Source organism: Pelodiscus sinensis, chromosome 1 (assembly GCF_049634645.1).
Source record: "Pelodiscus sinensis isolate JC-2024 chromosome 1, ASM4963464v1, whole genome shotgun sequence".
Classification (NCBI taxonomy): Eukaryota; Metazoa; Chordata; order Testudines; family Trionychidae; genus Pelodiscus; species Pelodiscus sinensis.
In genome coordinates this window covers 16,789,767-16,814,958 of record NC_134711.1, presented here as the reverse complement: position 1 = coordinate 16,814,958, position 25,192 = coordinate 16,789,767, and the positions used below count along the sequence as shown (strand labels likewise).

Below are 25,192 nucleotides of genomic sequence, written 5' to 3'. Positions count from 1 at the left end.
AACCTCATTTTACAAGGAAGAAGGGATGTTCCGAAAGGTTTTTTTTTTCAACATTTGGTCCAGTAGACAGACCAAATGTCGGAAGAGCCTTGTCTGAAAAGAAAGAAGCAGAAAAAGCTAAGCAGATTGCAATTTGCCATTTGCGTGGCTATTTCCAGAAGAACAGTGTAGTGTAGCTATAGCCTGAGACTCAAAATGATTAAGAGACTTGCCCAAGGTCTCACCGGAAATCAGTGTCAGAACAAGGGTTAAAATCCAGGAATCAATGTTTCAGACCCCAGTGCTCAGATAGGCACACTGTAGGAGGGGCTGATTTTAGAGGGTACTAAGAACTTTCTGAAAATCAGAGCTCTTCAATGGATTTGACTAGCAACATTTGAAAGTGTGTGTGAATGTACACATGCCCAGGATACATTCAATATGGTTCAAATCAGTCCTGAAAATTCCAGCATAACTGCCAAATCTTATTTTTGCTAAACTGAACCCTAATCATACAGGTTGAACCTCTTTAGTCCAGCACTCTCTGGTCTGGTAGCATCCATGGTCCAGCATGATTTTAGTTCTCTGGATGTCCACTTACAGTGGATGTGGCCAAGTTTCCCATAAAGTTTGTTTATAGCCACCAGTCCTGGCTCTCAGTGTTCTGTGCTGTTATTTAGCTCTAATTTACCCCTAAATGTCTTCTAAGAGCCCAGCAAGCAGTGGAAGTGTTGGCAATGCTCCTAGATAATATTGACACTCCTCCCCCTCCCCCTTGGTTCGGCAAAATCTCCAGTTCAGCACCAGTCAGGTCCTGAGGGTGCTGGACTGGAGGTTCAACCTGTAGAAGCGAATTTTAGAAACATTCCCTCAAATACAATTTTCTTTCTCATCAGAAAGTCTCTTGCTTATAACAACACCTTTGTTAATTCCAGTTATTTACAATGGGACAAGACTGAGACTAGGCAAGATTTATTACCATTACATCACTGATGTTCAGTAATTCATAAAACACTGGGTCTAGGAGTTAACACTGCTGTTATTTCCTCTGATGGCTGACCTCATCACAATCTAATAACATACAGGAAATCCAGAAGACAAAGGGGGAAAGCAGTGGTCTTGATTGCTAAAAATAACCATAGAAAACTAACACAATCACGTAATAAAGTATCCCCAATAATTTATTTAACATAATAGTAGAATCTGCTAAAGCAATTGGAATCCATTATTCCTGTTCTAAATGTATTATGGAAAATAAGAAGGCTGGAGAGGGAATCACTTAAAGATCTCAGACTTTTAAATTGTATAGTTCAATTGTATGAATTGGTTTTAGGAGAGTGTTTCCTATTACTTGCATATGCTGTGTACTTAATAGCTGATCTAAAACAGACAAATCATTGTATAGCGCTTATGTTTCCAGAGGTCATCCTGTGTGAGCTAGACAGTGATGTGGATGATATATTATACTTGACACCGCAGAATGTTGCTATTCAAAGGCATTTGAATTCTCAGTGTCCCTGAGAACTGTTCAATATTCTAGATGGTATCTAATCTCTGGTATGTCACTGAGATGGGATTTTTTGGTGTCTTTGCTAATCAATCAAGGTTAACATGACATTCATGTTGTGCACATTTTTTTCACTCTACGTTTGCTAGATCATCTTCTACAGAGAAAATGGGACAAAGAAATTGTAGGGGATTTCTATAGTTTTTTTTAAAAAAATTAGTAGTTATTCGTGACTTTAATACAGTCAGGATTTAGGCAGTTATAGAACAGGTTGAGTGAGCGAGGTTTACATACCAATCTACAACTATTATCAGAAAAACGCTCAGATCAGTCTGCCAACTAAAGCTTGTCAAAGATTGCAAAAACAAATGTTAGCAAATATTTATTCTTATTTCAAACAATTATTCAGTTTGATTATGCCTTTGTCCTTCTTTATTTACTTAAGTTGCACAGAGATTCAGGGAGTGCCTATTCTTCCAAGGAACACCAGTATTACCATTCAATCAAAGATATTTATGTGTGAAAAATAATATTTGTTAATTGACTTTGACAAACAGTTTTAAAAGCATTTTCATCCAATCAGAGTACAGAAGCATACTATGTGATTTGTATGACAAACCACACATAATAAATAATGAATAGCAAGTTAGTAAAGGCAACTGTTTGTGAACAATTCATTTGAATCACATGTATTCAATCATAATTTTCATTTGTATAGAACAGCACCATTATTCTGTAGATCTTAAATCCCTTGAAACTATTAAATCATTCAGACTCCAACAACCCAGGAGTTGTTTTGAGTCTAACCAGGTGAATCTGAGCCACCAATAAATTGAAGTCAAACTTTTCAAAATTGGCTCTCTAAAATTCAGCCCTAAGTAAATTGTCCTGATTTTAGATTCCCATTTAAATCTACAGAGCCTAAAAATCACATCATGAATTATGATTAGGGTCTTCAAAAGGAGCCCAGGAGAGTTAATTGCTCAAATTCTATCAAAGTTTAAGAGCCAGATTTTCAAAGCAATTTAGCCACTTATAGAAGCAGTAAGATGCCTAGTGGGATTTTCAAAGGTACCCTAGCAGATTAGACACGTAATGCCCATTAAAATTAATGAGAGTTACTAAACTCTAACCTGCATTGTTAGAGACCTAATAGCTTTGAAAACCTGGCTCTAAGTGCCTAGCTGTATGAACCCAGTTTTGAAAAGTTTGGCCTAAATGATAATCTCAAAATCTGTGGCAAACTCAGGTGTAGAAGCCAAAGACCCAGTCCTGATTCAGCTGAAGTCAGTGGGAAAATATAAGTAGGACTAAACTCTGTGCCTTCTGTGTCTCAGGCTTCCCTCTTTTACATTAGTATTAATTTGAATTACTGTATATGGAGCTTCGATAGGAAATGAAACCTAAAGACTTTTATAATTCACATAGCAATTCTATTGGCAGCCTGGTTACAATAATCTTTCTTTGAAATTATTTATATTTGTTCTTTTACAAAATTTCAGTTTACAGCAAGCCTAGGTGCTAGGCCTACTTTTTCATGAATTTTAGTCTTTGATTATATAATAGATATCAAACAATGTTTAGAGTGAGCATATTGTGAACCCACTATGCTCTTCTTGCTATTAATGGATAGGAGATTTGCTGACTCACTGCGGTATGATGCTTTACATTCAAATTATAAAGCCCAGGAAGCTTCCAAATTATACATTCAAGCATTTTTCCAAGGGCAAATAATTTGCATACTCTCTTGCCCAAAGCTTCTCACCTTTATTTATTATTTGAATTGAATTTCCATTTTCGATATATGTCCAGCATTCTTATAAATATTCAAGGGTGCATTTTTGTTGACGCTTTTAAGGGCTAAATTCTGCCATCAGACCACGTATGATGATTACAATCTCCTATTGACTAGCTCCTTTGAGAGCAGAATCTGGGCCTAAACACTACAATTTACAGAAGCACATAACCTAGTGCTTATTTCTAGTAAGAGTCCTTCTTATACCTTCTTACTCTTATTTAAGTGTGTGCACAAGATCTTCTTAATAATTTGCTCTGTTTATTACTTGTTTGTATTCTAAGGGATGAGGTTTACTCTAAATTCTACTACTTGTAATAAGTTAGGCATCCAGTGGAACATGCTTCCAGAAGTCTTCAGACTAACAATACACCTTTATGGGTCACCTAACAATTATACATTTATTATTATTACTCGCTGATAGATTTAGGAACTTCATTAACATCTTTTCATAGTATTTAATCTGCAACATGAACACATGATGGGATTTTTCCCTTATTCTTATTTCAACAGGGTTATTCCCAAAAAGCCAAGAGCCGGTCATCTACATCCATTGGTCAGATATTACACTCTGTCGTAAACCATTCCTAATGGAATCACAGAGTCATCAAACCACTGTAGTGCAGTTTAAAATCGCAGCCTTCATGTATCGAATAATTCTTCACATCTGTTTCTTATTTGTCTCATAATGGCACACTAGATTACACTGGGATGATATTAAATCTGTTATGACACTAACTTTGTAATATTATCAGGGTACAGGTTGAGCAATTAATTACATTAATGAAAGAATGCCAGGAAAATCTATATATATAATAAAATTTTATTAAAAACTGGTTTATAGCATTAGTGCCAATTTTCTGTTACTATTGTCCAGTACTAATAATGTCATTTGCTTATTCCTTTAATATATAATGCAAGAATTAGACTTGGGGTGGACAGCTAAAATTCAGACCAAGTTTTCTCTTTTCCTTTAAGTTAATATGCTACAGTTAATGATTTGAGGGAGCAAAGTCAGGAAACAGATTTGGAGCGGTAGACTGAAGATCATAGTTTGAAAACTAAACATAAAAGGACACACTGAAGAAGAAAGAGAGATCATGGTGCATGAGATCAGAGAGGACACTTAGACATAGGAAGATAGAATAATAGAAAGTATAGAGTCAGGAGGTGACCAGGTAAATGACATGGAGTGAATGAAGAGGACAGGAATAGGAAGATGAGAAAAAAATATGGAGGCAGATTGTTGTGACTGAAATAAAAGTATCATGTGCTTTAGTTTCTTTAAACTATTAATATTATGTTAGGCCTAAGATACAGGATCGTTTCTTTCTATGTGTACAACACCTAACACAATGGGTCCCCGACTATAAATGCAGTGGGAGGGGAAGGGAGAAAAAAGGTGTTACAGCAAGCTTCTATAATTATAGTCCATGCCATGTACAGGAGATAAGGAAATCTATCCCTAGAATATATTATGTTTCTTTCATGGGAGATGTGTATTTTACCCACAGGGCATAAACTAGAATCTTTGTGCTTATTTTGATTGGCAGATATGGCCCTGAGCCAATGAAAAATAATTAGATGTACTAAAGTCCAATTGTTTTGTATTTATTGCACCTGATTTGTTTAGAGTTGGCTGAGGTTTTATTTGATCTCATTTATATCTCATCTTGCTGTTCCCCCAGCTCACCAAACTCAAAAGTAATGTATTGAAAAGTACTGAAAGGGAATGACTACTAATAATGTGAATGAACTGAGTTTGTGGATAAGGAAAATGCTGGTCATGAAAAGCCCAAGTTAGCTGGAGCAGGATGTAATATTGCAATTCATGCGATGGTTTCTTCTTGGGAAATGTGGCAATCATGATCAAGGAAACATGCTTCCCCTTTTTTTTTCCTTTCAAAAACAGAAGTCCAAATACCAAGATCTTTACTCAGTCCTTTCTCAGGGTAACTTGTGCTGAAAGCAATGCAGTGTTATTATAAATATAGGAGGATTAGACTGGAGCTCACGAGTTACCTGGGTGATTTTTGACTGATGTTCAGCAATGTCAGTTGAGTTGTAAGACAAACAAGCTGGGCCTGATTCTTAGCTGGTGCACATAATTTTGGCTTCATTGATTTCCTTGGTGCATGCCAGTTTGCACCTATTTGCCCTTTCAGAGGTATCTGACCCTCTGGAGTTATCTTGGATACAACATTGCATTGAATCAAACTCAATATTAGTGTTTGGTTTGTCAGATAATTGTATTGCTTTTTCTTTTCCTTGACAGGACAACATTTTTAAATTGGAAGAGTCACATTTTGAAAATGGACGTGGGAAAAGCCCCTATGATCCCAAATTGCTGACAGCGTCACTTTTAATAGGTATGTATGGTAGTGGAAAATGAATGAGACCTATTTTCTCCACAGAGAACCACAAGTTTGCTACAAGTATCAGAGGGGTAGCAATATTAGTCTTCAGTCACAAAAACAATGAAGAGTCTCGTGGCACCTTAAAAACTAACAGATTTATTTGGGCATAAACTTTGTAGGCAAAAAACTTATGCCCAAATAATTAAGTTTGCTACGTTTTGCCTTTCATACTATTTCTCAGTGGTGGCAGGCTTGGTGTTTTTTTTTTTTTTTTTTTTTTTTTTGGAAGGGGGGTGGTTCTATGTTACAATCCTTCCAAGTTGATTATTTGGCAGATTACTATTTAAAGCATGCCTCAAATATCAGCTATTTTGCTTGTTTTCCCACTAAGGAATTTGAGATGGCAACGTATTGCACACTCTTCATTTCAGCTGAAGTCAGTGGGAGCAAGGGATAATCAGGAATTTACACATACAAACCCTAAGACCCTTATCCGAAAGCTGTCTAGGGATACTAGCATGCAGAGCTAGAATCTGGGATTGTGGGGTGCCTGGAGAACAGACTCTCACTCATCAGCACCCACAGAGGTGGATAAAGTTGAATTTTGCTAAACCTGGAAGCCAAGCTCCAGAGGACATTTTCTCAGACCAACCAATGCTTGCAGTGGCTTGATTAGCACCCATATTCAACTTGAGCCAGGAGGAAGCCAGCTAGACTGTCTACACAACTGTGCCAACCTCCTGCTGCCACATTGGCCCCTGCTCTTACTTGCCTCCTGAAATTCTTATCTGTTCTTGCATCCTGAGCTGCTTCTCACTCCTAGCTTCCATCTTGCTCCTGCTCCATGCCTAACCCTTACCGCTCTCCTGTTCCTGCCCTTTTACCTTGCTCCTGACCAATGGCTACTATCCATGGCCTGGACCATCACCTCTGACTTCTGATTGATTTTTGACTCCACGTGTTGGCCTGACTCTAATCCTTACCTTAAATTCCTGTTCCTCACTCTTGTTCAACTCTGCTCTGGCAACCCATCTCTAAAACACAATTCCATTCTCTGTCGTGATACCCTGTTCTGCCCACTAGGATCTGCCTCTTTCCCAGTTCCTAACAGACTCATACAGAGCCCCACTGAAGTTATTGAGGGCCCTAGGAAGTCACTGGGGTGAGGGTGTGGGTGTCCACACACTTTCAAACACAGGGTTAGGATCTAAGGGCCAGAGTTTTAAAGATATTTAAGTTATTTCACTGATTTCACCTGGAATTAGAAACCCAAATACCTTTAAAAAACCCTCTGTCCTCAAATTACTATTGTTTCATTGAGCCTGCTTAGATATTCCAACTGAGTTTTGCAAGGCAGGTTAGGAGATTTAGGGTCCATCTGTACAGCAGGGCTAAACGTGAATTAAACTATACAACTTCATCTATGTCAATTGCGTAGCTTAAGTCAAAATACTGTAGCTTAATTCGGCTTTTGGTGCTGTCTACACAGCAGGAAGTCTAAGGAAGAACACTCTTCCTTCTGCTTCCCTTACTCCTCATGAAATGAGTGTTGCCAGGAGTCAGAGTAGGAAGTCCTTCAGCTCAACGTTATTTTGAAATAAAGGCTTGTAATGTATACGCACAGTATATTATTTCAGAATAATGTCAGTTATTCCAAAATAACGTGGCTGTGTAGATGTACTTTTTGATGAACATCTTTAATTGAATCAGCTATTATTAAATTAGAAGTGACTAAATTAATGAAAGATGTGTGTCAAAATCTCCTACAATGTACTGAAAATCTCAGCTTCCCTTAATGTCTACTTTTTCTTTCCTTTTCTTACCTTGTTCTTACAACAAAACACAGGAGTATTGTGTGAGAAGGAAATAAAAAGCCATGTCTCCCTTTCCCCTTAGCTGAACAGTTAAAACTTTGTGTTTTTGCTACAGTGACTCTGTCCTGGACATAGGACTTTGTGTATCAAGGTCAGTGTTTGTAACTGCAATGGTCTGATGCTATATCAGCAACAAGGAGGCATTTATGGACTATCAAAAGTTCATAAAAGTATTCTTTTTCCTCCAACCCTCCCCCTCCCAGAAGATAAAAACTAGTCCTGTGTGTGAGTTATATTCTCTATTACTTTTCAGACATTGGTAATTGGTACCCTTTAAACAGCCAGGCTTCATTCACACTGCAGTTGCTTATAAAAGACAACAAGAATACCTACCCTAGTGTGCTTAGTTAGTCCGAACGATGACAGGTGATGAGCTGCCCTGGGGCTTCACAGTTTTGTAAACAAGAAAAAAGCGCATACCTTGCTCCAGCTTGAACCCTGTACTACATCCAAATGAAAAGGAAAGAAATTTGTGCCTAAAAGGCTGATATATAAATTAATGCCTAGAGCAACTTTAATTTGTGATGGAGCTGCTCCCCTGGGATTGACTCAACTATTTCTTTTAATATTCAATAAAGAAAGAAGATGATGACAAGCTGGTGTTACGCGATGCACATGGTATGCAACCACTCAAAGTCAAACATCTAACCTTTCGCATTCCTTTTTTTACCTAGTCCTGCGCAAATATGATTATTATGTTTCCTTTATTTTCATGTTTCTAACTTTATTTTCAGGGTTCAAGTACAGGTTTCAAGTTGGACTTTATTTTCAATGTTTCTAACAAATCTTTGCCTTTGTCAGGTTAGTCACATTCTTGCCACCACAGTATTTTTTTTCTCTGCCTTTTCCGAAGGTATCCCAGAAAAACTCTGCCACGTCCAGGGAAGGCGTCTGCTCTTCCATTTTTATTTTTATTTTTTTTTTGCAGAAGAGCAGATGTGCTCTTTCAGAAGCCCTATCTTCCTCTTCCTCTTCCTCTTCCTCTTCCTCTTCCTCTTCCTCTTCCTCTTCTTTTCCTCTTCCTCTTCCTCTTCCCAGTGTAGAGGGGACAAATTTTGGAAAAGTTTCTTCCGAAAAAACTATCAGAAAAAGTTATGCAAATTGCGGAGCACAATTTGCGTACCTTTTTCCAATTGATCCCTGTAGTGTAGACATAGGGCTTCAATTAGATCTGTAGGCTGACTTGCAAATTGACTTCTTTTCTTAAACCACAGGGAAATCTTTGCCTCTCTAAGGTTTCCTTATTGCCACATTGTGTTCTGGTCGACATTATAATGCTAGAATTAAGGTAGGACCTTTTACTACAAAAGTTCCCTATGTGCTTTACAAGGCGGGGGCTAGATTCACCCAGTGATTTACACCAGTGGCTTACTCTGCACATAGTGTAATTGTCCCAAAACTTTTTCTGTCAGACCACCCCTTTATCCATATTTGAACCTGTACATACCCCCATTAAATGCAGTTGGGAGCCATGGTCAGGAGCAGAGCTGTGTTTGGGGCCCCTGGTTGGGGCTGGGAGTCAGGGGCTGAAAGTGGGATTGGGAGCAAAGCCAAGAGCTGGAGGAAGGCTGGGAATTGCAATTTGCTGGGAGCCAGGGGGCTGAGGCCTGGGCTATGGATAGGGCTACAGCTGGGACTGGGGCTGCAGCTGGCAATGGGAATCTAAACTTGGGGCCAGATCTGCAGCTGGGACTCAGGAAAGGGCTGGAGCAGAACTGGAGATAGAGAAAGGCTGAGTGGCACACTCCCACCCTACCCACCCATAAGGGCTGTCCCGGGCCCTAACACAGACTTTTGAATACTCTTCCACACAAACCTCAGGGTAACCCGCCCCACAGTTTGGGGACCACTTTCATAGTAAAGCCTTTCAGAAGGAGGCAGCTGTTCTTTCTGCTACTTTTTCCTATCAGTGAAATATCTCCTTTAATGCCACTGCCTTATTTAAGGCCGGGAATTGCAATTTGCACCCACACGTATTCGCAGGGTTTAATCTGTGAATATTGAAAATAATCACTGAACCATCACTAAAATGCAGCCATCTTTGGTGTCTAACACAGTTCATATACTGCCAGAAACCCTAAAGAGTGACTTTTTAAAGAGCTAAGTCAAAGAATAAATTCCTGACTCAGAAACAGCAAGGCAAATTTTAGGTGAGTAGAATGTGACTGCCAAAGTTGAAATTTCAGCAGGACATCAAGATTAATATTCAAAAGTGCTCTATGATATTGAATAGCTATTCATCGTCAGAGAGTCACTCTTTTGTCTCATCTGAAAGAAAAGCTAGTTATGAGTAGGCAAAGGGTTTCCTGATAAAATTCAGTAATGTTTTAAAGAAACATTTCACCATTATTAAATTGCTCCATCCGCATGCAAACATTATTCATTATTTTTTAATGTTCATTAGAGGAAGCTATTGCTACTCTGCTCTGAGGAGATGCCAACTGTGAACATGATACAACGAGGCCCTGCAGAATCCAAATCATTTTTAGCTATAATTCCTTATCTATATGTTGGTAGCTAAACAACCCTCATGTAAGTGTGTTAATGCATGAAAGTGTTAGGAGAATCTGCTCCAAAAGCACTGTTTTTGACTATTGCAGCACAGAAAGAACACGGATAGGTAGGGTGGGTTTCTGCTATGAAACTCACAAGAGTAGGTTAGACAAGAGCAGGTCAGACTGGTCAGGGATGGTCTAAATAATGCTTAGATTTGCCTTGTGTGCAGGGGAATGAAGTAGAGATGTAAGTGACTAGTTGTCACCACCATGCCCCTCTTTCCCTCCCACCGTGGCGCTTGGCTGAGTTCTGCGCCGCTCAGCTGGGCTGCAGCAGGGGAGCAAGCGGCTCAAGTGGCCGTTTGGGCTCCCCCGCAGCGGCCCCGCTGAGTGCGCAGCACTCAGCCGAGTGCCACAGTGGAAGGGGAAAGGGGTGGGGCAGTGATGTACACCGCCCCGCTCCCTGGCCGTGTACGTCTCCGCCCCGCCCCTGCTGCGGCCCAGCTGAGCGCCACGCCGGGAGGGGAAGAGGGCTGGGCGGTGACGTACACGGCCCTGCCCCCAGGCCGTGTACATCACCGCCCCGCCCCCCTCCTCTGTAGCAGCCCTGCTGAGCGGCGCAGCACTCAGCCGAGCACCACGGCGGAGGGGAAGGGGGGCAGAGAGAGATGCAGCAGAGAGAGAGGCAGGAGGAGGAGGAGAAGAGAAAGAGAGTGAGAGGCAGGAGTTGGGAGAAGAGAAAGAAAGAGATGGAGAGAGAGGCAGAAGGTGAGAGAGACAGGATGCAGAGGAGAACTGAGGGCGGGGGGAGGCAGTAGGAGGAGGAAGAGAGAGAGAGAGAGAGAGAGACCGGAGGCTCAGGAGAGAAGACCAATGTGGAGGAGAGACCTGAAAATCCCATCTAATGATGGAGTAATTGGCTAGTAGATTAAGAACACCCCTTTCTACTGTGATGGGCCTCTGATCCTAGCTGGAACAAGGAGACATGGAAATGTACAAAAATGAGAAATGATTTTAAAACACAGAGGGCTCAATCCTGCAATTCTTACCCATACATTCCCAGTCTCCACCCTTGCCCACAATGAGGACCTCATCTAATGTCCATTGACTTTAGTGGGTATTGGATTGACCTCTGTTAGAGCTATTGCATATCTCAGTGAATCAGTTCAAGTTGTAAGCAAAGGTTCAATTAGTTATTTCCTTGAAACATAGAGACCCATCTCTACTTTAGAGGTAGCCATAATAGAAAGAAAACACTTACCTTTTACCTTACAAAAACTTAATTTTTCCCCATTCAGAACTCTACATAGAGTATGTTCTTCAGCTTCTCTATGAAATTCCATCCCAATCTATGACCATTGGCAATGACAATGTCCATTAGATCAGAATAGTCCATAGTAATATTAAATTGTTACGGGGTGTGCTGGCACATCCTAGCAACTAGATTGCATTCTGAGATGACTGCAGCTCAGGAGTTTTACTGCTCTTCATGTGTTGAATGAGATCTTCAAGTGCTGAGAGACGCTACAATGCAAAGTAGTGCAAATGCAGTCTCGATATGCTGCTGAGCTATTTGTTTAATTGTAATAGTCTATTATTAAATTGGAATCTTTTTATTCTTGAGTGTCCTTTCCATCTGTTGACAGCTAAGAAATAAAAAAAACCCAGCTTGTATTGTTGATTTATATTGATTTATCTTGACTTGCTTAGGAGTGGATGAAAAGAAAATGAGAATAAGGTTAAGGAAAGGTTAAGAGGAGCATCAAAGTCATTTTCACAAGCAAAAGGGTGGTTGTTTTTTAAAAGCTCTGCTGCATGTGCTGTACATAATAAGGACTATAATTAAGTGATTGTCTGCTGTTTGAAAAAAAAGTAGAAAATGACACAGAAGAATGAGAAATCGTTAATTAATGATATGCTGTTCTGTTTCGCTTCTGATTACACCTCCTGCTGGGCACGACTGATCTATTTGCTTATAATCTCTGCTGTGAATTCATTCAATTCCACGCCTTTCTGCTATCATGTTTTCACCCTTCCTGACTTTCATGAATACCATATGGTACACAGTCATTGTAGCTTCAATTGATAATTTTATGCTGTCAGTGTTTCAGAGGAAAGACGCTAATTTTATCCACTAGGCATGTTTGGACATGGCTGTCCCACCTTGGAAATAGCTAAAATTGGCATGAGAATCACAAGCTTGTTTCCAAAAGGGCATTTTAAAATCAGGTTATGTTGGGACCAGTAGAATGGCTGTGCACTTATTCCTAACAAAACTGACACCGTCATCTGTCTCTTAGTATCTGGCTCCTTGAAACTTGTGGATAAAATTCTAATTATGTATCTAATTCTTTTTCATGGAATTCAGCTCTCCACCAAGTGGTCTAGCATTAGTGAAAACAATGCAACAATGCAAGCATCTGTCATGAGATCTGAGCTTCTCCTTTTGCGATGGGACCACATCATTCTTTGTCCTCTGTGACCTTTCTGGTTGAATGTGTAGTGGCATTTCTGGGTCTATTTTATTATATGACTTTGGTTTCAGACTTGGCCACCTGTGTGCTACTTATGGGCCGCAGTGCCACAGAAGAGGTTATCCTTCTTCCCTACTACCTATGCTAAGAGAAATGTGTGCCACTGAGTGGCAATTTTGCAAGCAGAAAGTTGACAGAAAAGAGAAAAAGCATGTTCTGCTCCCCAGGCAGAGGATGATGCCCATGAAAGTGCTTCCAAAGAATTTATCCTTAAAATCTGATATGAGAAAGCAGTTCACATCATGGACACATTACAAGACAAAAATTCATCAATTTTCTGAATTGGGAACCAAGGGGCCTGATTCTCCCGAGCCATAAACTTTGTGTAACCACTTGCAGCAGTACAAAGTGAGATGTAAATCAGGATATGTCTACACTACCACCCTAGTTCGAACTAGGGTGGTTAATGTAGGCAACTGAAGTTGCAAATGAAGCCCGGGAGTTGAATTTCCCGGGCTTCATTTGTATCTTGCCGGGTGCCACCATTTTTAAATCCCCGTTAGTTTGGACTCCGTGCCCACGGCTACACGTGGCATGGAGTAGGTAGTTCGGATTAGGCTTCCTATTCCGAACTACCGTTAAACCTCGTTCCACGAGGCAATTGGGGGGCTGCAGGAGAGCTTCCACATCCAGAAGCCCACAGAGCCAGCCCAGTCCTCCCCATCGGGGGCTCATACCCCATTCCTCCCTCACCTCCTTCCACTTACCCTTCCCTAGCCCCCCTTCCTGATGTACAAAATAAAGAAAACGTGTGGTCAAAAATAGAATCTCTCTGTATTGAACAAAACTCGGGGAGACTGGGAAAAGGAGGTGGGAGAGGGGAAGAGAGAGGGTGGGAGAGGGGAGGGCAACTAAAATGATCAGAGGTTTGGAACAGGTCCCATATGAAGAGAGGCTAAAGAGACTGGGACTTTTCAGTTTAGAAAAGAGGAAACTAAGGGGGGATAGGATAGAGGTCTATAAAAGCATGAGTGGGGTGGAGAGGGTGCATCAAGAAAAGTTCTTCATTAGTTCCCATAATAGAAGGACTAGAGGACACCAAAGGAAAGGAATGGGTAGCAGGCTTCAAACTAGTAACAGAAAGTTGTTCTTCACAAAGCAAAGAGTCAACCTGTGGAACTCCTTGCTGCAGGAGGCTGTGAAGGCTAGAACTAGAACAGAGTTTAAAGAGAAGTGAGATCAAGTCATGGAGGTTGGGTCCATGGAATGGTATTAGCCAGGGGGTAGGAGTGATGTCCCTGCCCAAAGTTTGTGGAAGGCTGGAAAGGGATGGCACGAGAGAAATGGCTTGGTCACTGTCTTAGGTCCATCACCTCCAGGGTCCCTGTCGGCAGACAGGCTACTGGGCTAGATGGACCTTTGGTCTGACCCAGTACGGCCATTGTAAGCTCAGGGCTCAGGGTCGGGGGTCTCAGTGGACCACCTTGATTTTCATGCACACCTGCTCCTGGGTGGCCAGGCTGGCAGCTCTCCTGCCCTAGACGGCCACTTTCCTGTGCCTAGTGTGGAGGTCGTGGATGAGGTCCACGATGTCTGCACTAGACCAGGCGGGTGCCCGCCTCTTGCGGACCCAGGCAAGCTCCCAGGAGCCGCCAGCCTGGTCCCGGGAAGAGGGGGAGGGCTGGGGGGCATCGGGTGGCTGGCTCGAGCCGTGCCAGGTGCAGGGTCTGCTAGCTGGGTGCTGGCAGGCTTGCACCTGGCACGGGCATCGTAGCCAGCCCGTGCCCCTTTAAGGTGTCAACAAGTGGTAGTATGCGCATACATCTTTAATAGGAAGAATAAAGTTTAAATATGATAATACCAATATGGCTTGGTCCCCCATTAGTCTATAACATAAAAGCAAAATTGCCAGCTCTTTCTATTTTATCACAAGTATCGCAATATTTGGTATTTCTCTTAAATGCCCAATGTTCTAACAGCAAGTGATCATGTGAGAAATTCAGCTTTAATTAAAAAAAAAAACAACCTAAGTTTCTAGCCTCACGGTTTCTGGGAAAATCCTGAAAATGTAACCCCAGACCATCCAAAAGGCAAATAAAGAATACCCATCACTCATTATTTTTAGAAATCTCTCAACTTTTAAGCCAATCTCATGATTTTTGGTGCTTGGCACATGATCTCTGCAGATTTTGGGAGTAGTGTAACAGGCAGCAATATTTGTTCACTTCTTGACAGAACATTTACAGTTATCTTCTATCATTCCACAGATGGAGAGCTGTACTCTGGGACAGCAGCAGACTTCATGGGTAGAGATTTTGCCATTTTCCGAACTCTGGGGCACCATCATCCAATCAGGACTGAGCAGCATGATTCCCGCTGGCTGAATGGTTTGTGAGATGTACTTTTATCCAGTGTTACAGTCATGTAACTTTTAAAGCCTAGCATAACACAAACAATTCCTTTCCAGTAACACCCATCATATGTATACCTCTCCTTGACAGGGCACAGAATTTTGTCTAAAACCGGTTCAACTAATCAAGAGTGATTTATGAAGGAGTGCTTCTTGGTTTTTAATTACATTGAGATTTGTGAAGCGTGATTAAATTTAAACCATATCCAGAGGCAGCAGCTAAAGCAGCATCATGTGGCAGGAGCAGACTGCTGTACATGTATGTTAAACAGGATGTTTAGGCTTGAGAAAGTGTTAACAGGAAGACTCAGCACAGATGCTAGAGAGAATGTTGACTGGAGTTGCACCCTCTACAGGAGGGTTCATAATGCAACCAGGTCATCTTTGAGGTACACTTCCAGTATTGGCCCTCTAGAGAAGGAGGAGGAAGAGGAGAAGGAAAATTAGATAACTGGACCCCTCAAACATGCCATAGTGCAATGCCAACAAGTGGAACTGAACCTGGTACCTCAGAAGCATGAGCCTCTACAGATTGACCTCAGGCCCATGGGACAAATGTGGCCCCTGGCTTCCCTGGATCTGGCTTGCCAGAGGCTCAAGGATCCCTCTCACATTGGGAAGCCCTGCTGGTACTTTAGCCCACTGCCACCCACTAGCTGGCGCATTCAAAATCCACTAGCCTGGTCTGCCTAGGCTCTGGTGTGTGAGAGGAATGTGAGGGGTGCCTTTTTCCTTCACAGTGGGGGCTTCTGTCTTGTGAGTGATTTTTCTGTGGGTCAGAGGCCCCCTGTTGTAGAGCAAACTCATTCTTCCTCTCTGTAAGTGGTCTAAGTGCCTTTATACTGGACAGGGCCCCATATCCAGTAGGTGTGTGGGTTACTACAGCTGGAGCTCTGGGTCAAAGGAGCTCTGGGTGCACCAAAGCTTGCCTGCATCTCTGCAATCTTTGCTATTTTCACATAGTAACTTCAGTTACTATGTGTGGTTAAGACTCCTAAGTGCTCATTTGGTCCATGTGTTTATCAACGCACTTGCACATGCAAATAATAGCCTGATCCAATTCCAGTGGAAGTCAGTTTCCTCTGACTTCAATGAGAATTGAATAGGTGTGCAAATGCATTCTTATTTTTCTCCATTAACATATTCATGCATTTACAGTTTTAAAAAAGCTAACTGGTTCCAATAGCTTGTTCAAAGACACTGAAGACACTTTGGACAACCTCATGTTTGTGTTGTTATTTAAAAGACTTAGGGCTAAATTTTACAAAGGGCTGACAGTCTCTCTTTCTGTAGGTCCAAATTGTAAATTCTATTTTGGAACCCCCCAAAACTGTGTCCAAATATTTGCACTTACCATGAGGATCAGGTAACCATATTTGCATCCATACTTCAGTGCAGATGCAAAAATACAAATGCAAATTTTGCAAGTGCAGAAGGGAAGCTGTCTTTTGAAATATGACCTTTAATGGACAAGCATATTTATTATTGTCAAGATTTCCTGGTATCACGTTAGTATTATTTTGTTTAGATTGCAAATTCTCATGGTAAGAGCTTTACTTTTTATTAGATTCATGTACAGTATCTAATACAATTGATACCTAATTCCGATCTCTTAATGCTAAAGCAATAGTGATAACATAGATACAACAATAATGATTAACACATTAAATCTGATTCTGCTCCCAGTGAAATCAGTTGAAAAACTCCTTTGGAAGACAGAGGCTATGTCTAGACTACAAGGAAAAGTTGGAAAAAGATACGCAAATTGTGAAGGAAAATGTGCGTATCTTTTTCCATTTTTCTTCTGAAAGAGGCATTTCCGAAATTTGGCGCGTCTAAACAGCAACAAATTTCAAAAAAGCCTGCTCTTTTGAGCCATCCCTTCTTCCTCATAAAACAAGGTTTACCAAGATGGCAAAAGAACATGTCCATTTTTTCGGAAATTTTCCAGGATAACTACAGTAAAAAGCACTGCAGTCTGAACGTAGCAAGAAGAACAGGTTTGCATCAACTTGGTTATTGCTTCTGCAAGTAGTTGTCACCTCACTGCCTAGAAATATTGCTCATTGATTTCTTGTTGTTCTGATGATAGACAGGGTGTCTGCACTTCAGGGAACATTGAAGTGGAAGTGAGTGATTGTCACCGATCTATATAGATAGATTTTGCCAAGAGAGTATCTTGCAATGGGGTAGATTAATATTAAGAATAGCACAGAATGCATGTCCAATTTGATGTCCTAGGTGAAATAAAGCCCAGTCAGGCAACTTAAAGCTGCTTTTGTGCAGTAGAGTCACACAGTGACAGCTGAGTCAGGAGGATTTATGCAGTGGGAAAGCACAGCCATTGTCCACATCCCCTGCACTTCATCCCTGAAAATGTGTCATTCCTTTGTGGATTCAGTTATCAGTCTGTCAGTGCTGAATGTGAAAACTGCTTTCCCCAAATTAGCACTGACTTAACATCTGAGAGGGTGCAGAAACCAAAACTGTTTCACGCAGAAGATGGAGAGAAGCACAAGAATGCACACAAAGAGCTTGGAAACCCCAGTCCTTCTCAAATGAAAAATTCTTGAACTAGCACAAAACTGGGGACCGTTTCAATCTTGTGCAGAATTTACACGAGTTTGAGATTTAATTATAATCCTTCAACTGTATTCGTGTGTGGTAAGGTCCTATAGAACTAACTAAGGTAAGAAATTGTACTGTAAAGCCCATATAAAGGATTAGAGAATGATCCTGTGTGATTTATTGGAGTTAGATTCCTGTGAAAGTTGGTTTAAGAATTCTATTAGGGTACGTCTAAACTACATGCCTCTGTCGGCAGAGGCATGTAGATTTGTTTGTTCAGCAAAGGAAAATGAAGCCGCAATTTAAATGATCGCGGCTTCATTTACATTTACATGGCTGCCGCGCTGAGCCGACAAACAGCTGATCAGCTGTTTGTCGGCTCACGCGCTAGTCTGGACATCCCCCCTGTCAACATCAAAGCCCTTTGTCGGCAGCCCCGGTAAACCTCATTCCACGAGGAATAACGGGGCTGCCGACAAAGGGCTTTGATGTCGACAGGGGGAACGTCCAGACTAGCGCGCGAGCCGACAAACAGCTGATCAGCTGTTTGTCGGCTCAGCGCAGCAGCCATGTAAATGTAAATGAAGCCGCGATCATTTAAATCGCAGCTTCATTTGCCTTTGCTGATCTGTCTAATCTACATGCTTCTGCCGACAGAGGCATGTAGTCTAGACACAGCCTTAGAGAATTACTATTCCCAGTTAAATGCTATAGGCCAGCCTTTTCTATTACATTCTCATTAACGATGTCCTGCCTGGATTCCCGTTGAAGTCATGTGGCCAATAGACAAGCTGCAAAATAATCACCTGGAGCTGAAACTATCCAGACATTGCTCCTTTGGTTTTTGTTATGCTATTTGCCTTTTTTTACATATAGTTACAACATTATCTGGTTTCAGTTTTTTTTTTAATGAGTACATTTCTAATTAAATGTGTCAGTGTTGAAGGATGATAATAATAATATATGGAAATATATCATCTCATAGAGCTGGAAGGGACCTCGAGAGGCCATTGAGTTCAATCCTCTGTCCTCTCCGTAGGACTAAGTACCATCTCTGACAGATTTTCCCCAGATCCCTAACTGGCTCCCTCCAGGATTGGCCTCACAATCCTATGTTTAGCAGGCCAATGCTCAAACCACTATGCTATCCCTCTCCTCCAGTGTTGAAGGATGAGATGAGCTTTATACACACAAAGCACTGTATACACTGGGGCTGAGTCTAGACTGGCCAGTTTTTCTGGAAAATCAGCCGCTTTTCCGGAAAAACTTGCCAGCTGTCTACACTGGCCACTTGAATTTCCACAAAAGCACTGACTTCCTACTGTAAGAAATCAGTGCTTCTTGCGGGAATACTATTCTGCTCCCGTTCAGGCAAAAGTCCCTTTTGCGCAAAGCTTTTGTGCAAAAGGGCCAGTGTAGACAGCTCAGATTTGTTTTGCGCAAAAAAGCTCTGATCGCAAAAATGGCGATCGGGGGTTTTTTGCGGAAAAGCGCGTCTAGATTGGCACAGACACTTTTCTGCAAAAAGTGCTTTTGCGGAAAAGCGTCCGTTCCAATCTAGACGCTCTGTTCCGAAAATGCTTTTAACAGAAAACTTTTCCATTAAAAGCATTTCCGGAAAATCATGCCAATCTAGATGCAGCCTGGTAGTTCAGGCTTTTCTATTCCTTCCCATCACCTTCTGCTGGAAATTTTGGCCTCTGCTGAGACTTCCACTAAGCGTACAAGCCAAGTTCTAGTTTCTTATGTTGTGGGAAGCTTCACTGGATTTATCCCAAGACTGTCATTTTGTTCAACATAGATCTCCAAAGAGAGATGTACAGTGATAATGGCTTTGTCATGGCGCACACAGACCTGATTCCAACTGCTGAAAGGCTCCCTCACTCTCATGCCAACCAGTCACTTGTAAGGTTTGGGAACATCTGAAATTAATGTTGGAAAGGTGATATTTTGAGCAAGCATAGGTTAGGGGCTACAATACTGGCTCCATCTCCTATGTGCTGCTTTCTCAGAACAAAGGGGATAGAGGGATGGTGTAGCTGGGGATTTTCCTCATACTTGCTGACTCTGTGAGTGCTCCAGGTCTAGAAGCACCCACAGAAAAAAATTACTGGGTGTTGAATGCCCACCAGGAGCCAGATCATCCCGTTATGTCCCCCGTGCTTTCTGCCTGCTGGTGACCCTGCCAATCAACTCCTTCCCCCCAGCAACTCCTGCCCACCACAATCAGCTGTTCCACAATGGGCAAGAAGCATTGGGGATAAGGGAGAAGTGGCAAAAATGGGGCTCGCTTCGGGGAAGGGACAAAACTGGGTGGGAAGAGGCAGGGCAGGAATAGGCATGTAGGGTGGGGATATCTGGGGGTGGGACCTGGGACAGGGTGGGGGTTGAGCGCTGCAGGGAAAAGGAAACAGTCGGCACCTGTGTTTTCCCTGGTATAGTGGTAATCCTCAAGTTATCTAAAAACAGCATATTCAGCTCTATACCATCCATTCCTGTCCCCTGACCTAGGGAGAATTCCTGACTGGGCTGAAGATGTGGCTGGAAGTGAGGATGGGGAGGGGAAGAGAGGAAGCAAGAAGTTGCAGTGAAGTGTGCTGAAGCAAATGCTAAGCAACACAGAAGCAATGGACTAAAGCCACTGTTTGGGCAGAGGATTATGGGAGTGGAAAGATGGCTTAGAGCCAATTTTCCCCTCACCCTCCCTGAACGCAACAGATCCAGCCTTACAGCTTTAAAGTTTACAACGAGATTTGAAAAATGAATAGTCAATAAATGTGTATTTTAAGAGAAAAATATTCAGAGTTGGGCTACAGAAGGTTTGAAAGGAAATTAAACCACAAAAGGGACATTAAGGGAGCACTATGCATCATTTTTTTCACCCACAAAGGCAAGGCAACGCAAGCCTGATATACCATCCCACTAACAGTTTGAGTTAAAAACAGAATGTCAGGCTGGATTTCCAGTCTTAATTTGGAATTTCCTTGCTTTCTGTGGGTTTAAACCAGACCCGTGATGTTCTTTTAGAATCCTTTCTGCGGTTTAATATTTAAAGTGAGATAGTAGCTGTGCATAGTCCCCCGGAGACATTGTCCTTGATAATCTTTACTTTACGGTTACATAAACAGCTGAGTATTATAGAAGCTGAGCGAGTATTCAATAAAAAGGAAAATGCCCTCTTAAATTTCACAGGCTCTGAGACAGGAAACATGGACTTGATCCTCTTATGACATTTGTGCAGCACTTTATAGTCATTGTACACAGTTTCTCTTTGTGACAGATTACAAGATGCCTCAAAGCTGGCAATGTGCAAATATCTTTGCATATTAGCATATCTCACTGTGTAGTGTGGTGTATGGAATCACAGACAAGATTCTACACATTTGCCGTTATTTTCTTTTCTAAAAAGGTCATATATAATGTGTGAAGACATTTAGAAGTGAACTATTATTCCTTTTTGTCTTTTGCTCAGGCTTGAATGTGCTGGTTTTTTACTGTATTTGCCTTTATAACTCTTCTTTGGTCAGCCATACTGACGTCTCTCTCCCTCTATACATGCACCATTTTTCCATACCACTGACACATTTGCATACCTTACCTCCCTAACACTGAATGTTCTTAAATACCTTCCTTGTCTCCCACTTTCAAGCAAACCTCCCAAGCCCTCCATAACCAAGTCTAGACGAGGAAATGTGTCACATGGCAAGAAATGGTGCTGCTGAATTAGTGCTGAAAATGATTTAACTACAAGTGTAGATATGACCAAAACTTGGCCAGTATTATTTCACAAAAAAGAGTTGAGTGCTACTTGGGATAACTATATTTATCGATCTAGATATAACTAGGCTTAAAAGGATTAGACATCTATGGGTAAATGCCAGTGAATGTTGATTTCACTGAGCAAGCATGCAAGACAATACAAATATTATAATCAAAATTTACAGATAGGTAAAGTAAGAAAAATGTGGCTTGAAAACTTGTAGTATAATTACGTCCATTAGCTGAAAGTAGTAGCAGATTGTTTCTCTATAGAGCTAATCCACATAAGAGAATATCAATGTACCACATTTTCCTTATCCAAACACAATGCCATAGATACTCTCATTCCTGCAGACACAACAATGTGTGCCTATATAAACAGGAAAACTTCTTTCCCTCTTGAACATGTTCCTTCCCCGCTTTCATGCTCTTCTTTACTAAGAAAGAATAGTAATAATAATTTCACATGTGACAAATTCCACATGCGATTGATGTTTGTGATATCACTGAATGCACGATTGAAAAGTGCTCAGATGCTGTGTTGATGACAGTGGTAGAAAAACCTGAATAGATTAGAATCCAAATAGGATGTTCAGATTTTTCTCTTTCATCTCTAGTTCGAAATTTGAGACTTTGAAAGTGATTTAAAATGTTTTTTTCTTGCTCACCAACAGCTCCCTAGTCTGTCTTCTATCCTAGCCCCTTCCTGTGCTCATAAACCTTCCGAGAGTGTTACAACCATTTTACTTCAATTAAAACCTAATTATTGGAGTAAATGCATGAATTACTCTAAGCACAAAAATCCTCCTCCTAGCTGTTGCTGCTGTTGTTACTTGATGTTGATATAGCTACTGATTTGAGGGAATATGGCCGAGAGAGCTTTCAGTAAGACCCAGTTCACGCATCCCGTCTGGCAATTTGGGGTATTTTAAATGAAATATAAGACGCTGTTCCCATTGGGAACTGAGGACCAATAGCAGTTAGGAAATGTGCAGTTGCTTTAAGGCTCTTCCATTTGCAGGAAACATAGGCACACAAAGGGGGAAAGTACTCTTTAAATTTCCTCCATCAGAAAAACTGCACTCTCCCATCAAAAGTCTGAATGAAATTATTTTAAATCTTTTTAGCAAGTTGCAACTAGACCCTATTTTCTCATTTAACAGCTTAATACAGCACTCAGTCATTTACTTTAGTAAGGAATTGTACCTACTCAGCAAGTGCCTCACCTCACTCTGGCAAGACAAACTGATCTAAGGTCTAGTTTGGATTTTTTTCCCCCCTTTTTGGGGGGGGGGATAGGAATTCCTGTTGCAGGCTCTGTGAAAGAGAGCTAGAAGGCTACCTTCTGTTCACATCCTGGCAAAAGCAGGTATACTGGAGCAGGGAGGGGCATGGAATGGGTGGAGTGCAGCATACACTGCTGCAGAAATTCTGGCCCGCACTTTGGCCCATAGGCAACCTGGGGAGATGGCTGTAATTTAGACAGGCCCATAGGACACCCTCGCCCTACCCCCTCGTGATGAAAGTTCTGTTCCTCTTAAAGACACAGCCACCATCTTTATCCCTAGGGCATGGGTAAGGGTTTACCTAACATGAGCACAGTCCAAGGATCATGATCAGGCCCTGTGGGTCTGGTTCTGTACCCTTTCTAGATTTGAGTAAGAAATATTTCTCAATATTGTATCCATAAGCTGTTGGCTTTAATCATTATGTTATTGATTTCAATCAAAGTGATTGTTTCTTAATGTGGAGTAATGGTCTATTCCTCATAAGGAAAGGTGGATAATAGTCTGGGTTTCTATACATATGTGAAATAAGGGCCACCCACATTCACTAGTTTACTGTTGTGTAGCCTTGCCAGAATTCCTCCCCACTAGAGGAGGAGGGAACAGTTGGCATGTTAACATTCCCAGACAAGCTTTTCTTCTATTGCTGGAACAGCAGGCTTCTCTTTAAATAATATAATAATACAGTGTGTGTGTGTGTATGTGTGTGTGCGTGTGCGTGTGTGTGTGGACTAGGTTGGGTAATCATGATCTTGGAAATAATAAAATAAAGTCCCTGAAGAATGTTCTTATGTAGGGCATTTGTGCCATCTTGTTCAGACTGAGTGCGACTATACTCAACAAGTAGTCCCTTTGATTTCAGTATGAACAAAGACAAAGGCAAGTGCTGTTGTGAATAAGATGAGCCTGTCTCCACAGAAATACCAACAAGCCCGGATGTGAATCTACAGTGCACAAACTTGCCACAGTGACTGGCTACTGTACACAAAAGATCTACGTTGTACATTGACATACTGCTCCAATGTCATGAGAGCAGGGTCCACATGGGCAGTAAGTGAATGGCAAGCTAGTGTACTGTGGATTAACTCCCTGTCTTGCTACACAGTAAGTCTCCATGTGGACAAGGCCTGATTACAGATGTCAGCATCTAACCCTTGGTCAGTTTAGTGATTACTGTTAAGAGAGGTGACTAAAAAGTGTTTTCAAGAAAAAAAAATGTCCAGAGACTCCCCTGGCAAACTGTAATTGACTTCACTGGAAGTAGCATCGGGTCTGTCACAGTCCCCTCTCCTTTGATTATGACAAATATCAGAATTTGCTTTTTTCTTTCCTTGTTTTTTCCCCTTCTGCTCTACCCATCAGTTTAATTCATGTTGACCCTGTCAGTACCAATTTCCTCTTCTCAGGCCACCACATTCAAAGTCTGGTGGGTGTTCAATAGAGATTTACTGTTGACTGGGTAATTTGAGTTCATGTGTGTGGTGAAAAATTAGTGAGGAAAATTACCCAGAAAAGTGGATGCCATGACAATTCATGTCACCATGGTGTGACTGGCTCTGCTGACATAGCTCTCAAAAGCTCTCCCTCTGTGAAAATAGGGCCTGTTTGCAAATTAATTAGTTTCTGGCAGTGGCTTGATTGTTGACCCAAAGTTTGTAGAGTGGAAAAACAATCAGATTAGTGTGTTCAATATAAAGGCCCAGTGCACTTGAGTGTGGTTTGCCAAACAGTTGAGACCGTGAATGGAGTGAAACAAATTCTTTTTTGAGAAACCAAGCCAAAGGTTAAGTGTGATGTGACTAGGTGTGGGGGGGATGGAGAATTAGTGGGTTTCAGCCACACAAAGCAGGATGTTACTAAGCAAGTTTCATTGAATTTAATGGCATTCACAGCATGAGACACAGTCATATTGGGTGTGTTTTAATCTTGGTTAGAGGGAGAATAGGATGGTCATTTTATTTTACTTTTTAATGTAATAATAGAAAACGCTAGTGACTCTGGCTATGGAGGATGTTACAGATGGGCCCAGAACTACTCCTGGATTCAACCATCCCCAAATATTGTGGATATTTATATTAGGAACCACACTTTCTGAATGGTCCCTTATCTTTATAGTAGTGCAACCCAAAACTCCTGCAATTGGGATTTGGATACAAATGTGACTTCTCTTAAACAGCACTAAAGATAACGCATAAGGCTAAAACAAAATACAGGACTATGTAGCACTTTAAAGACTAACAAGATGGTTTATTAGATGATGAGCTTGCGTGGGCCAGACCCACTTCCTCAGATCAAATAGTGGAAGAAAATTGTCACAACCATATATACCAAAGGATACAATTAAAAAAATGAACAGATATGAAAAGGACAAATCAAATTTCAGAACAGAAGGGAGATGGGGGGAAGGTAAATGTCTGTGAGCTAATGATATTAGAGGTGATAATAATAATAAACCATCCTGTTAGTCTTTAAAGTGCTACATAGTCCTGTATTTTGTTTCAGCTACACCAGACTAACACGGCTACATTTCTATCATAAGGCTAACACACTGGAAGATACACAGATTAAATAGATAAACTAGCTATCAGAAAGACAACCGAGCTATATATCTGTTGTTCCTAAAAGACATCATGGACAGGATCTTTAGCCAGGGTTAATCAGCAAAGATGCCTTGAAATCAAGGTAGAT

At 41.3% G+C, this 25,192-nt stretch overlaps 1 protein-coding gene across 5 annotated transcripts in view; it reads left to right on the top strand.

Moving 5' to 3' along the window:
• SEMA3A (semaphorin 3A) overlaps nt 1-25,192 on the top strand; it is a 446,406-nt gene that overhangs the window by 348,501 nt on the left and 72,713 nt on the right. For all 5 annotated transcript variants that reach the window (XM_006117134.4, XM_075926288.1, XM_006117137.4 and 2 more), the window contains 2 exons: nt 5,557-5,650; nt 14,749-14,868. In XM_006117134.4, coding sequence (XP_006117196.2) covers nt 5,557-5,650; nt 14,749-14,868 — 214 coding nt within the window. The remainder of the gene's footprint in view (nt 1-5,556; nt 5,651-14,748; nt 14,869-25,192) is intronic.